The following is a 14,852-nucleotide window of genomic DNA, read 5'->3' on the forward strand; positions in this document are numbered from 1 at the left end:
ATGTTTCCAATAATTCCTTAAACAATTTCTAAAAGCAAAAAGTTACATTCTGTGTTGTATATGTCCATATTCTCCCAAATGTACTCCAGGTTGGGCATCCAAGATGCTGCTAAATGGCAATTTTGCAAGCAGACCCAAGTTCCTTGTTGTTGAGCTTCTTCGATCATTTTTTGAGCAATCGGTCCTTGCCCCTGGCCCAACGATATACTCTGGAAGGTTTCATCGTAGTTCATTTTCTCGGCGAATAGAAGTAATGATCCCATAGGGTCAGCACCGGGTGACAAAATGAAGATTAACGGTGAGAGAAAATTCGAGTCTTCAAAAGATTTCGCAATATCAAATGGTGGAGGACTGACAAACTGGGGTCCCATTTGACTACTAACAAAGTCGGTTATCGCGAGAAATACTTTATCAGGGCGAAAAGCTTTCAAGATTATAATTTTCTCAAAAGGAGTTGCATCATGGTCCCATGGAGCCGGTAAATCTTCTTTATGGGGTTCGTTGGAGTCATAATAGTATCGCCACGTTGGTAAATTCGACTTACATTGTCTCATGAAATCGGAGAGTTTTGGTAGCTGATCCAATTTACAAATATCGGACCACATAATGTCTGTAATCCAAGTAGGGTCTGGGTTTTTTTCTGTGCTACCCAGTGAAGTACCTCCAGAAAGTAAGTACATAAGTTCACTCTGCTGAATCTGTTCATTGGCTAACATGACCTTCGTTGTTAGAATGAATGAGTAAAGGAGTTTATCCTTCTCGAAAATCGATCTGCAAACGTTATTGTATAAATTCGAAGTGATTGCGTCAGTGAGAAATTTAAGTCGCCTCTGAAGATCCTTGGATTTGTTGGCGTTCTCTATAGAGTACACATACAGATTTATGTACCAATTCAGAGAGAACTGATACATGGGGTCTATGTTAGGCAGGTCAGTTATTGTGTAGTAGAGAACTGATGCGTGAGCAGCAACGGACCTGTAACTTTGTCGGAAATTCTCGATTTTGATTTCGGTTTCCTTCGAAGTAGCTTGTTTAATTTTAATGTCTGCAGCCAGTTCCTTTGAGTCGTCTAAGATCTGAATGGCCTTTTCATTTTCCAAAATATCTCCTTCACTAGAGGACAACGTTTCCAAAATCTTATCTTCGGCGTCTTTAAGTAGTGCCCTGTTTTGAGCGTTTTCGGCTATTAGAACTTGCCTGAGTTCCTGTAACTCTGGACGTTCCTTAGCCACAACAATACCCAAAAGTTGATCCTCTAAACCCTTCTGGGTGAGGGCGAAATTGATAATTGTCACTTTGTTGAACGTTTCTGGCAAATAGTGGGGATTTCGAAGGTTGCTCGTCATATACAATTTGAATTTCGGAGATAGTTCTATAACGTTATCACCCAAGCTTATAAACTCTTTTCCACCTTGGATAAAAGTGTTGTGGTTGAGAATTGGATCCAAAGGTACTTCCAGTTCTTCGTGGACGTTTTCGATTAGAGCGGGCTGTCCCATTTCAATACATATTTCAATAATTTTCATGTAGTTTCCTTGTGAGAATTTAACCACCTGAAGGCGATTAGCTTTCTCCATGTTCTTGATCCATTTATTTGCTTGACCCTACATAAATGCGAGAAAAAAATATATTGAAAAGGAGTGGTTTTTCAAGAAGTTATCTATGTATCAACCGTATGACACGTCAATTGGTAATTGCAGTAATGTTAGAAAGCTAGCAGATACTGAAGGTAAACTGGAGAAAAAAGGTAATCCTGCATCGCTGCAAATAGGTCCAACTCCCTCGACGCAAGCTCGGTTGAAAAAAAGACAGGAGAAAAATTTCCCATAATCTTAAAAGCTGGAAATCATTTTGGGTCCCAGGAAGAAGATGATGAGAACAGCCTAGGTGAGGCTGGCAGTCACCACAAAGTTCTGATTGCGAGATTGCGGTCCAAACTGAGGAATATTACAATAATAGAATATTACACAGACATGAAGATTTCCGACGCAGACGAGAAATAAGAGAATGCAGTTCAGAGAAAGCTCCCTAAAAGTGTAATTGGGATTTTAATGAGTAACCCAATTGCAAAGTATAGTTTTCCTCAACACCTATCACCGACATGTGATCGAGAGATACGGTCCTCTCTGACGCAACAGTAATCTCATTCTAGATCGTAAAGCACCAACACAAAACTAGCTGAGTTTTAAGTGACTGGTAGTAGTCATTCAATCAGATTGAGTACTATGATCCTGAAACTAGCAGCAACTATATTTCCTCGTAAGAAAAATGTTACCTAAAATAGACAGTTTCTTTATGCAACCACCAAAGAAGAAAAACGACAACCAGTTTATACAGGAACAAAATCTCATCAAACGGTTGGCAGCAAGAGTAATAATAGGCTAGGCTTAGGGAAGAGGAAGCATTAAAGCGATGCTTCCGATGCCTTGGCTTTGATAGTATAGGAAAGACATATACCGCCTGAATGGCAGGAATAAGCAAGGGAGAAAATGCGGAGCGGAGGGCATAGTGACGCAGATTCTCCGTTGAAGAAAACCTTACCGAGGTGTCCTCCTTTGAGATCTGAGGAGGCCGGGCCGCTGCATATGAAATGCAGGACCATCTCTTTTTCCTTCTCACGTTGGCTGCATATCGCCTAAACCACCACCCCAATTTTTTCTATCTGTTAATTTTACCGGGACATTACCCCTTTTTACCGGGACATTACCCCTTAAGGTAATGTCCCGGTAAAATGCCGCACAAAGGTGGTCAATGGGTAGTATAGGCCCCAGGGCGAAACGTGGATTGGTACCCACGATGGAGCATAAAACCTGGGAAATGCCTGCTGAACCAACACCAACAGCTCTACTACCAAACCCTATCTCCACCTCCACGTGGTGACCGCTGGCAGCTCTTTCTTAACGAAAAGCTGCAGACGGAGAAGGATGAAGGCGAGTCTCCCGCGCCTAAAAACGGGACAAATTGTGCCAGCTGGTCCTCCAGGTTGAAGGTTGGGTAGGGCTGACAACCAACCCTACACGGAAAACAATTTGTTACGAAGCCACAACAGAAGGCTCGGACTGGACGGATTACACAACGATGGACCCGGTAACGAAAACGGAATAACGATTTGCGCATTTTCTCATGGAACGTGCGCTCCCTGTACAGAGATAAAGCTGATGAGCAGCTAGTCGATACCGTGTCTTAATATAGGGCTGATGTAACAGCGTTACAGGAGATGGGTTGGATAGGGATCGGTTTCCTGGAGAAGAGCCGCTACACCATATATTATAGTGGCCATCCAGTAAACCATGTGCTCGGAGTAGGTTTCTTAGTCAGCCAAACAATGAAGCCTGTTGTTATCGGCTTTGAAAACATAAGCGAACGGCTATGCACTCTGTGCTTGCGAGGCAAGTTCAGAAATATAAGCCTCATTAATGTTCACGCCCCTACAGAGGAGACTGCAGAGTCGGAGAAGGATACCTTCTACCAGGCGGTAGAACGTGCCCTCGAAGCCTGTCCCAGATATGATATTAAAATCATATTTGGGGATTTTAACAGCCAATATTCAGGCGATGCGCTGGCTTCCATAGCTTACATGAAAATACAAATAATAGCGGACTGCGGATTATTCAATTAGCAGGGTCACACGAAATGGTTGTTGGAAGTACCTGGTTTGCGCGGAAAGAGGTTCACAAACATACATGGGCCTCTCCAGACGTGACCACTTTCAACCAAATTGACCACGTGTTTATCGAACGCCGCCACCTCTCAGCCTTGATGAATGTCAGAATATATAGGGGGGCCAATATAGACTCGGATCACTATCTTGTTGGCATGGTGCTCCGAGCTCGAATAACAATACCACCTAGAATCCCCTCTGACAATCAGGTGAGAGTGAACACTGAAGTCATCCACAATACAACCCTCCGCGACACCTATAAGAGGGAAATTTTTGCCGCAATAACCGCAGTCAACAGAGGACCTGGAGATGAAGCATCAACAAATGATCTTCACAACCACCTAAAGAACGTTATCATGGATACGGCCACAAACATACTTGGCCCAGCCGCAAAAAAAGTCGGAACCGCTGGTTTGACAATGAATGTAAGCTAGCAACGGAACGGAAGAATGCCGCATACCGAGTAATGTTGCATTCTCAAAGAACGCGGGCACGCGCAGAGACTTATCACGAACTCCGTCGAGCGGATAAGCGACTTCACAGACGGAAAAAGGAAGCCCGGGAGAACCAACAAGTCTGTGAACTAGAAAAGTACAGGGAGCAGCCGTACCAGGCGCGGAAGTTTTACCAAAAAGTCAGCAGGATGAAGCCTGAGGGAAGTCTGATTTCCGACAGAATGGGCATATTGGAGAGATGGGTTGAGTACTTTAATGAGCTACTGAACAACCAGAACATCGGCGAGTTGGAGGACCCGCCAACTGAAGACGACGGACAAATACCGCCACCACCAAGTTTAGGAGAAACAGTCCTTGCAATTCATCGGCTAAAAAATCATAAGTCGCCAGGAACCCATGGAATTACAGCCGAATTGGTTAAATATGGAGGCGACGAGTTAGGCAAAGTGGTTCATCAACTTGTGCTCAAGGTATGGGACAGCGTATCAATGCCTGACGATTGGCAACGAGACATTATCTGCCTCATACATAAAAAGGGAGATATCACACAACGCAGCAATTATAGAGGTATCACGTTGCTGAGTACCATCTATAAGATATTCTCCGCTATCTTGCTGGGCCAAACAAGCTTCACTCCATGCAAATCAGCAACAGATCAGATTTTCTCTCTGCGGCAAGCGATGGAAAAACTTTTGGAATATGGACAATTCATCGACTTTAAAGCAACCTATGATAGCATAGCCAGGGTAAAACTGTACACGGCCATGAGAGAACTCGCTATCCCGACGAAATTAATAAGACTGACTAGGCTGACCCTGACCAATGTGCGAGGCCAGATAAAAGCATTTGACATTCGATATCAACAATGGTCTACGACAAGGGGATGCCCTATCATGCGTCCTCTTTAACCTGGCCCTCGAGAAAATGATGATGATGCTGCCTATGCTGACGATATGGACATCATGGCAAGAACCACCCGAGACGTACAAACTGCCTTCATCCAGATCGAGCTGGCGGCAATCGGCGCGAGATCTTGGGCTGCACATCAATGAAGGCAAGACAAAATATATGGTGGCAACGTCAGCACCGAAGACGAACCAACTAACAACATCAAACCGCACTGGACAAATGGGAAGAATAAGGATAGGAGAATACAACTTAGAGACCGTTGATAATTTCTCCTATCTAGGGTCGAAAATCACTACCGATAACAGCTACGATGATGAAATCTACGGGCGGTTGTTGGCAGCCAACAGAGCCAGTCCTCATGTATTTCTCAGAAACTTGGGTTCTTAGTAAGAAAAATTGCGAACTTTTGGCCGCGTTCGAGAGAAGAATCCTCCGAAGAATTTTTGGCCCCCTACATGAGGATGGACGATTCCGTAGCCTACACAATGACGAAATCTATGGGCGAAACCATGACCGTCTCGTTGTGGATAAAATCCGGATCAATAGGTTACAGTGGGTGGGTCACATAATCCGTATGGATGAGGATGATCCCGCCCGGAAAGTCTATAAGGCCTAAGATGGAACGATGGTGTAGGCCATGACGCCAGACAGCTTTTAGGGATATCGAATTGGTGGACCTCGGCGCAAAACCGGGATGTCTGGAGTTCCTTATTAAGGCAGGCCTAGACCGGATACCGGTTGTTGCACCGTTGATGATGATGATGATGAAAATGCCGCTCTAGCAACCTCGGGTTCCTTCGCAAGAATGTTCGCCTGCCGCCAAAAGTTCACTCGGCTGCGTGAATCCTTGCAATTTGACTCTTCAGAGTAGACTTTACATAGGATGGTCGGTTCCCAAAAGCTGGTTCGAGCCCCAACATTGTGAATCCAGACCCTTGGCGAGCCAGTCTGTTAGCTTCCACACTAGCTTGGAATCGAGATGAACTCCTAAATACTTGACTGTTTTTATCAAGTGGATTTCTGTTCCTGCTACGGCCGTAGCATGTAGTTGCCCTACCTAACCTTCTTAGTGAACATTACTAATCTAGCCTTCCTAGCATTCTGCACCAACTGTGTATAACATTCAGAGTTGTATTCAAGCGGTCACATATTGTGACATTGCCATTACTTTCCGCTCTGTAAACGTAATTTACTCAGCTTCTGGCTACGTTCTTTGACAAGGATTCGCTTCAGCTTTGAGGTTGCCTTAAGACAGATAGTCTCTTTGCAAAAGCGTCCCCATGATGATCGTTTAGCCCATCTTATGCTCTTCTTTAGAGCCTTTTGTGCCTCTTCATATCGATTCCAGCCACTGGCTGAATCAGACTTCAAAACACAATTGAGTAGCACCCTTGTCGTTCTCCTCTATTTCAAATTCCACCATGGAGTTTTACCCTTCCTTGTCATCTTAAGTGGATAACTTTCTTCGGAAGCTTCTCTCATGCTAGGTGTGATTGTTTTCTCAATTCCAGTAATGGATTTGATACCACTCCCCTGGATCGTAACTAGTTTAATACTCTTCACTCTCCGACAAGAGCCGCAATGTCTGGGGATGCGACCAAGATATTGATAAACTCTCGCCTGGTCAGGTTGAAGAAAGTGGGTTCGTTACCTAAATTGAGGATCTGCAGATCAGTTCTTACCAGGTACTCTAATAGTTTCGATACTCTTGCGTTGATGTTATAATTTCCCCAGCATATGTAATGGGCGTTGACATCACATTCTGCTATTATTCCTATGCCTTTATTTTTGGCATATTGAATGGCTCTGATGAACGTTCCACTGGGAACTTCTTCTGCGTTATAGAGGAAATATGCAAAGCTGTTAACTTTCATGACTAATTTGTCACATAGGCGGTTAACCAAATTAGCCTGGAGGGATTTTCAAATCACCATGCAGGGGCGGGGTCTACCACTTTCATTGGCATAAAACAGGTCAACATGTCGGAAGTTTAACCACTGACTAACATGTAACCAACTCAAGGTTCTTATATGTGATATATAAATGTCTTGCAGTTATTGATCTGACGACTGAGACACAGTTGCTGCTTTACGATACTGCAAATTTATTCGAGATATATAGCACCTCATCTGGGCCTCAAATGAAAATGCCGTCGGCTGCACGACCCACTTGAGTAAGTGGAGAATTAGTCTAGACTCAGGTTCTCCAGCGATGAACTTAGGGTTACCCCTTCACTCAGGGTGAGATGATCACGATCGAGGTTTAGTTTGTTTTTTTAGTTTCTCATAATTGGCTGTCATGGTCTTAGTTTTACGGGGGAAACTAAGTCAATCTAGACAGAGCCCCTTTTTGCTGAGACGAAGCTAGTTGCAACTGGGGATTGCCTCGTACCCAGAGTTCACCGTTCACGGTGACATCTTAATCCCTGATACCATTCAGCCCTCGACATAGTAGTCACAACTTGACTTCAGGTTTCACCTCAGGTCCCCTATAGGATCTTCCTTATTTAGCTCCCTCACAACGACAAGGTATGTAATCGTCGAAGGAGCAACATAGCCAGCTACTACTCTGCATCTAACACAGACTTGCTGACTATGAGCAGTTCTGGTATTGGACGCAAGAGGAGATAAGAAGTGCTGATGGCTAAAGCTGTTGATTAGAACACATTTCCCGCGGCTCTTGAGATCGATATGTTTCTGAACAGTGCGGCCATAGGAAAGGTCACTCAGATTATCCAATGGGTCAAGGAAGCATGCGATACTACTATGCCCAGAAGGCAACTGTTCCAATGTAAGGAATCTAATTAGCTCTAGCTGATGAGAAAGCGGAAGTGGTCTTGATAAAGAAGCATACAAAGAATGACGAGGTCAAAGTGAAAGTTGGTGGACATACGGCCGTTTATAATCTGACTATACCATAAACATCTACAGGTGGTGACTGACGCCGAACCAAGCTCTAAAAGCGACTAGAGTGTGCGTGCCAAATGGTAAGGCGGTGGTGGTGATAACGGAGATGATTCCAGTCGACCTTGTCACTGAGGGCAGAAACGATGATCAAAGTAGTGTGATTGATGGTCGGTCGGTGTCCACTATCGAATAAATCGAAAAAATGACAAATTATTCAAATTCGAATCAGCCGTTGTTATGTTATTTCGAATATGTGTATACTTCCGGATCATTACAAATTACGCTCATTAAATCTTTAAACTTCACGAAGAGAAAACTTTGGAAACGAACCTATTCCACCTTAAGACTTCTATTTGGATTTCCAGATAGGCTCCAAGTATACTTGATTTCATCTTTTAATCTTGCTGGTTAGATCCTAGTGATCCATCCTAAATATAGTGTTCTTGCAACCCCATTCGTATCCCACCTTTGCCGATGGAGACATCAAGTATGTTTTTGAAAAGGCATTAAATAGCACCATATCGCCGCACATCGTGTCGCTAACAATATTCATGTTAATGATGAAATAGAGAATCATATGGGGAGAATAGTTGCAGTAGAAAAAAGTAGAAAGCTATTTTCATGTCCAATCCAGTCGTGGATTGAAATACAGTAATGCTGGAAGCCTAAGTCCGCACCCACTTGATGACGGACCGGACCAGTTGGGAAGCAACTTACTTCCTCTCTTGTAGTCCACGGACTCCTCTTTTTTGGGTCAAACACCCAAGTTTTCCAAAAAAGTTGACTGACGGTTTCGTCCAGGGCAGAGGTAACTCATCAGGCGCTGCCTCACCTCTGCCCTGACCTAACCCAGGCCGAAGTGAATTTTTTTGTTGAGAATGCTGGGAGTCCTAAGTCCACACCCACTTGATGACGGACCGGACCACTTGGAGAGCAACTTACTTCCTCCCTTGCGGTCCTCTTTTTTGGCTTACTGTCTGGTTGTCTGTTCGTCACACGCATTTTTCTCGGAGATGATTGTAGCGATTTACACCAAATTTGGTGCAAAGGTGGGAACCGTGAAATTGATATTTTCTTTAACGGACCCATTCTCAGAAACTACCCAATCGGAAAATTTTTAAAAATCATGAGGCTGCCACTATATGGTGCCTAGGCTCCGAAATACCCTCCATATCGATATCTATTCAAGAAAGTTAATAACAGCATATTACTATAATTTTTGGTAATTGGCTGCGAAACCCCCCTTAAGTTGATTATAGCACCACAAATTTAGAACCTGATACTACCGAGTGCGGTGGAAATCGCACTATTATTAACAAAGTTATAATAGGGTATAGCGGTTATAGCGAGTGTTAGACCAAAACGGTTTCAAATCCCCGCTAACACGAGCAGCTTTGATGATCATCAGGTATCGCTTGTACAATTTTTTAGCCGCTGGTTTCACAGCGGAGCACATAGCCTTGAAATGAGCGAGGCCGGTGACATTGTTAGAAGCGGATTCCAGTTGATTAAAGTAAGGTTAAGTTGGCTTCACAGAAATTGAACTTAGTTAATTTCGTGAAGGATCGGAGTTGGACCGACAATGTGCTAGGAAACATGGAGAAGTAGATAGCTTGGAGAAGAGAGATCGTGAGTCCATGGAATTTTTGGTAGTGTTGACTTGCAGAGCAGAACAAGTATTGATAAAAGAAGAGAAGAGTGGGGAGGGGGAAGTTGTTGGAAGGAATTGAAAACCTAGGGTGATTAGGGGGGGGGGGGGGGGCGCGGGAAGAAACGGAGGGAAGGGATCCTTGCAGTAAGGAGTTCAAACAAACTGTTAACCAGTTTTCATACAGATGCGAGGGTCAAGCAGAAGGGAAGTATATACAAGATGCAATGAGCGGAACGGAGTTGGACGGGGAGACACGTAAGCCAACGGGATCATAAGGGCAGCCAGAGGAGGAGGAGATGGGTTCGGTGCGGAGTGGATGTTTAATTTTAATTAGTATACTACCGCCAATGGATTTACGAGGTACAGTCCGATCCCAGCAACAACGCCAGTCAACACAAGTTTGACCCAATAGCCTCATAACACTTACTCCAAGAAGCACCGTCATTTTCAAGACAGTGTCTCTTTAGTGGACATATTTTGTTAAGGGCCGAAGCAGCCATATTACATATTTACACATGATGTCGTCAGAGCCCACGTTTGTCTTTAGCAATCCTCTCTAAAAATATATTAAGTTCTCGTAGGAAGCATTTTCCCCTCTATATCGGATGGTTCTGTTAATGCGTAGCATTCTACTATGAGATGCTTCTTATTTTAGACCAGAATCACTCTGTCATGGAGGCATACCTAGAGGAAGCATTTGGTAGTGGACCGTTTGGGGATGCATGCTTGTTTTCAACAGGTTTTTCAGAATATAATAGCAGAATAATACAGAAAAGATAGGAATACGCCCCCTTACTTCGATTAACTCTAATCAGTGTCGGCAGAACTCTCGATTAAGATGAAGAAAGAATTCTTTTCTAAAAATCAATTCTCGCCCTTATATGATACATGATTATATCATAAAAAAGCATCCTCTTACTGAAGATGTAAATAGGATTAGGACTCTATTGAATGAATTCTGGATCACGTATGGTATCTCAGTTGGTCATATGGCTTTAATAGTAAATGCTACTGGCAAAACTTGAGTTTTTGAAAAAATGCTGCTTACGATTTCTTTTAAACCAATGTTACTCATCATACGCTTCCGACCGCTGCCTTGGGAGCATTGTGACCAGAGGTGGTAGCCAGGCATTGTAAGTATCCTATTTGCTCTTTGTGGAGTATGACATATGGCATCCACAGAGTGTCTTTCTCGTATTATAACCTCCTATTTGATTACCAATGAGATTGTACATCAGTCTCATTATTATCACCTTTAACGCTGTGCAAGTGATGAGTTCACTGCAGCGCATTGTACAAAGACAAACATAAACATCCATGACACATCGATCCAAATATCACAGGGACTATCTGAAATTTAAGTGCAGAAAACCGAAGAGAATTCGTTTGTAGAAAACTCGAGAGGAAAAATATGAGATTAGTTGCCAAAGTATGGGCAACAAATTAAGGTTTAACGATGCTCTCCACTTGTGTGGGGCTTGAGAGCTGTACAGACATGCAATTCCCTGTATTGGAATTTCAAACATCGATTCCATAGCGCACTGCGCTAAAGCTTGAAAAAACCTCACGACTGCCCTAATAATCATTAGCTTTTGCTACAAAGAAAGAACACAAAAACAAAAAGGAAACACGCCTTGATCGAAAACTCACCTGTGGATCTATGAATAAACTATATCTGCTGGAATTATCCATAATCACTGCATTCTCCGAAGAAAACGCATCACTTGGCAAACCAGCAATATTCCATGATTGGATTGTAATATCCGACCCCAAAACTTCTGCAAAATTGTACGTCGACGAGCATGGAATGTTCAGAGTCTTACATTTTGCGAACCAGTCATCAATACATCTGTTTCTGAAAGGGGCAGTAAGGGCGCTCAAGTACGCGATCACCCCACAACATATCAGAATATTCCCTGGCACATCTTCATACAGAGATTGTAAATTATGAGCCGCTTGAGTCCAGCGAGACTTCTCTCCACCCAAGCCCCCAATCAAAGCTTGAGCGCGAGATAATTTGTTCTTGCACAGGTCGACTTCATCGGCGGTCTTCTGCATCTGAGCATTGGCCTTCTCAAGGTCTGCATTCAAACGAGCAACTTTTTCTGCCAACGTCTTTACTAAGTTTCGTTTCTCATTTAATAGCTCCATAGTTTCGGAGTACTCTTTCTCTGCTGCAGCTAATTTCGCCTTTTTGGGTGCAACAATTTTCGCTGCAGAATCATAAAGGTCCATTGCAATTATCCATTTACACATTCCTTCGGCAGCACTTGACGCTTTTGCCACAACATTAGGTTTAAAGTCTTTGTGAGGAATATATTCCTTTCGGATTTTCGCCATTATTTCAGGTTTAATGTTGTCCTTATCGAAGTTTTTCAGAGAGTTCATAAATCCCATATCGGCTATAATTCGTTTACTAGGACCCCAGTAATCATTGACCATCTTTCCAGTGCCGGGTTCAGCAACCCTATCTGGTGCTACTCCTTTCATCACACATACTGCAGCCATAACCAACTTAACAGCGGCAGGGGGGTTGGTCATTGACTTGAGTAGGGTGATATCTGCAGCTTTGATGGTATCTAGAGCTGCCAAGGCTTCGTCTAAAATTGGCATGACTTCAGCCAAATCTTTTTCACACTCATCTTTCAGGGCCTGAGCAGATTGAGCTTGAGCATTGGCTACAATTTCGTCTTTTTTTACTTGTTCAGCGGCGGCGGCGGCCGTAATAGTTTCCCTATTAATTTCGACCATCATTTTTCTTGATTTCTCAGCCATAACCTCTAGCTTAGGTTGTAAGTTACTCAACTCAACTGACATTATCTCAATTGCTGCAGACGCTTTCTGTAGCGTTTCCAAACCACCAACATATCTCATTTTTGCGGACATAATTTCCTTTTGCTTCTTCATTACTAAATTTTCAAATGACTTAATTAACTCCAAGAAAGATGCAGATGTTATATATATTATTCGGCCCGTTTGAGCGAAAAAGTCCTTAATTACTTCGTTGGCTGTTACATGAAAGTGTTCGCAAGCAACTATGGCAGCCTTTTTCACCTCTGGTGGCACTTGAATATTTGTCATATATCGCTCTGCCACCATTTGAAGAGCGTCCTGAGGCCACAACTGAAACCAGTCAATAGTACAACAGTTGACTAAGGACGGATAAAGTCTGATGCGAGAGCGAAGGGCGGAACCGATTGGACTGAAGCAAAGGATTATATGCAGTTTCTGTTTGCATCGGCTTACAAAGAAGGAAAATACTTGCAGCGGGGAAACATCTACAGCTCTATTACCCCCCTGAGCTGCTAAACGAACCATCTCTAGAATTTCCTGTCTTTCATCAATTGCAAAAATATTAGGGACTTCGCCTTGATTCAATAAGCAGTCGATGTCCTGCAGAAACAACTCCATCTTAATTTGGTTTTCAGTCATAAGAAACGCGCAATGTTTTCCTAGCCCTCCAGCTTCTTTGAGAACTTTTTTGATGTCGTCATGCCAGTCATTCACCCCGTAGTTCTTTGTAATTTCTGGTTGAAATAGAGCTTCGCCGCACATGGATGCAGCTAGCTTTGTCAGTGATTGACGACCAGATCCGCCAATCCCTACTAGAAGGGCGCTTCCTCCTTGCATAGACATAATTCGACAGATTTTGTTTAGATGCTGCAAGGCATACGTGAATAATACAATATTCATCTTTGATCTACGCGTCGAGTTATATTCATCTAAACTTTTGTAAGCGAAATTTGTGTACACGTCAAAGTCGATCTCTTCGTAGCGCTTCTCATCAGCGGCTGAATCTTCGTCCATGAATGATCCGAAGATCACCTTAGTTACCGCTTCCATGGTAATCTGTTTGTTTTCATTCAATCGGTTATCAAAGACCGACTCAACTTTGTCCTTAAAGTTGTCTCTGATCGCATCGTTCAGAACTTGGAAAAGCCACTTCTGATCAGACTCATCTATTAACCTGTCATAAAAAACACGGAGGCATTCATGGTACCAAACTCTACCAAACATTTTCTTGTGCTCCACGGATTCCTTCCTCATTAGCGAACATCCAATACAAACTCTGGATATATCTCGAACATTGAACACGTAGTGCGACTTAGCTGGTGTAGGTCTCAATCCGCTACTGATTAACTTATACACCTGCTGGGTTGCACTAACAATTTGATTCACTGAAGTGATAACATCAGAGGCGTGGCCGCCTTTGCGATAACCGTTGAGCAGAACTGCGGCGAAGATCCTGCTGACAGTTTCTTCTGAGAATGTGTTAATGGAGAAGATGTTGAAATGGCAAAGGAATCTTGCGTACACGTCCTGACGGCTTCCGCCGGGTAGGCCACATGCACATAAGACCAATATGTCGTTTAGGTAAATTTTGCTGGTATCCTTGAGGTCATACCAGTGTTTGTAGTCAAAATATTGCCGGAGGAGCTCAAGAGGTGGTTGAGCTCCATAGATTTCTTTCTCTGGCATGTTCATGTCATCAACAAAAATAACCGTCGTCTTACCTTTAGGTGAGCCGAATATACCGCGCTTCTTTTTGATGAGCTGAAAAAGGAAGGAAATAATGAGTCGAATTCACCAGTATAAATGAAATACTAGATAGATGAACATGAACATGAATTTAGTTATTCATAGATGGGACCTAAGAAAGAATAATTAGGAGGGAACGTATAATTTAGGTTTAATAAGATTATGTTGCTGGAAATTTGATATTATTGATAATGCTGGAAGCATATCCTACATCTTGTATCCTGTCTGATACACAGCAACCTTTTTTTCTCGGAAGTCCTACTCCTCTCTTCTATCTATAACTGATGTTCGATAATCATTTATAATTTTATGGACGTGAAATTTACTGCACTATTGCCTACACTATTGATTTATGTCAACCTTTTACAGACACGTTTATAAGGGCCGATTCAGGAAATGAACACTTGGCCTTTGATTATAATTGTCATCACACTCACCAGTTCTAAGAAGGACCGGAAAAACTGCACTTGAATATACCTGTGCTTAAATTAGAGAAGGTCATGAAGGTGAACTAATATGCACTTCATTGCAAAAACCGTGTGCGAAGTCCACTGTTGTCACTCCGAGACGCCGACAGAAAATTTACGACCAGTTCTAGTGATTTTTTGCAAAGTGGTAACTCATACCCGACCACCGATGGTCAGTCGCACGCGATGCAACTGGTATTCAGTCGGAAGTTCAATCTGTAAGCGTGGAAATCATGGTACCCCTTTTATCTCAGTTATTTACAA

At 43.0% G+C, this 14,852-nt stretch overlaps 1 protein-coding gene across 1 annotated transcript in view; it reads right to left on the reverse strand.

Moving 5' to 3' along the window:
- Positions 1-14,852, reverse strand: part of LOC119648551 (dynein heavy chain 12, axonemal-like) — a 56,416-nt gene that overhangs the window by 8,815 nt on the left and 32,749 nt on the right. The window contains exons 9-10 of the mRNA XM_038050321.1: positions 11,233-14,136; positions 47-1,604 (exon numbers count right to left, since the gene is read on the reverse strand). Coding sequence (XP_037906249.1) covers positions 47-1,604; positions 11,233-14,136 — 4,462 coding nt within the window. The remainder of the gene's footprint in view (positions 1-46; positions 1,605-11,232; positions 14,137-14,852) is intronic.

Source organism: Hermetia illucens, chromosome 2 (genome assembly GCF_905115235.1).
Source record: "Hermetia illucens chromosome 2, iHerIll2.2.curated.20191125, whole genome shotgun sequence".
Lineage (NCBI taxonomy): Eukaryota > Metazoa > Arthropoda > Insecta > Diptera > Stratiomyidae > Hermetia > Hermetia illucens.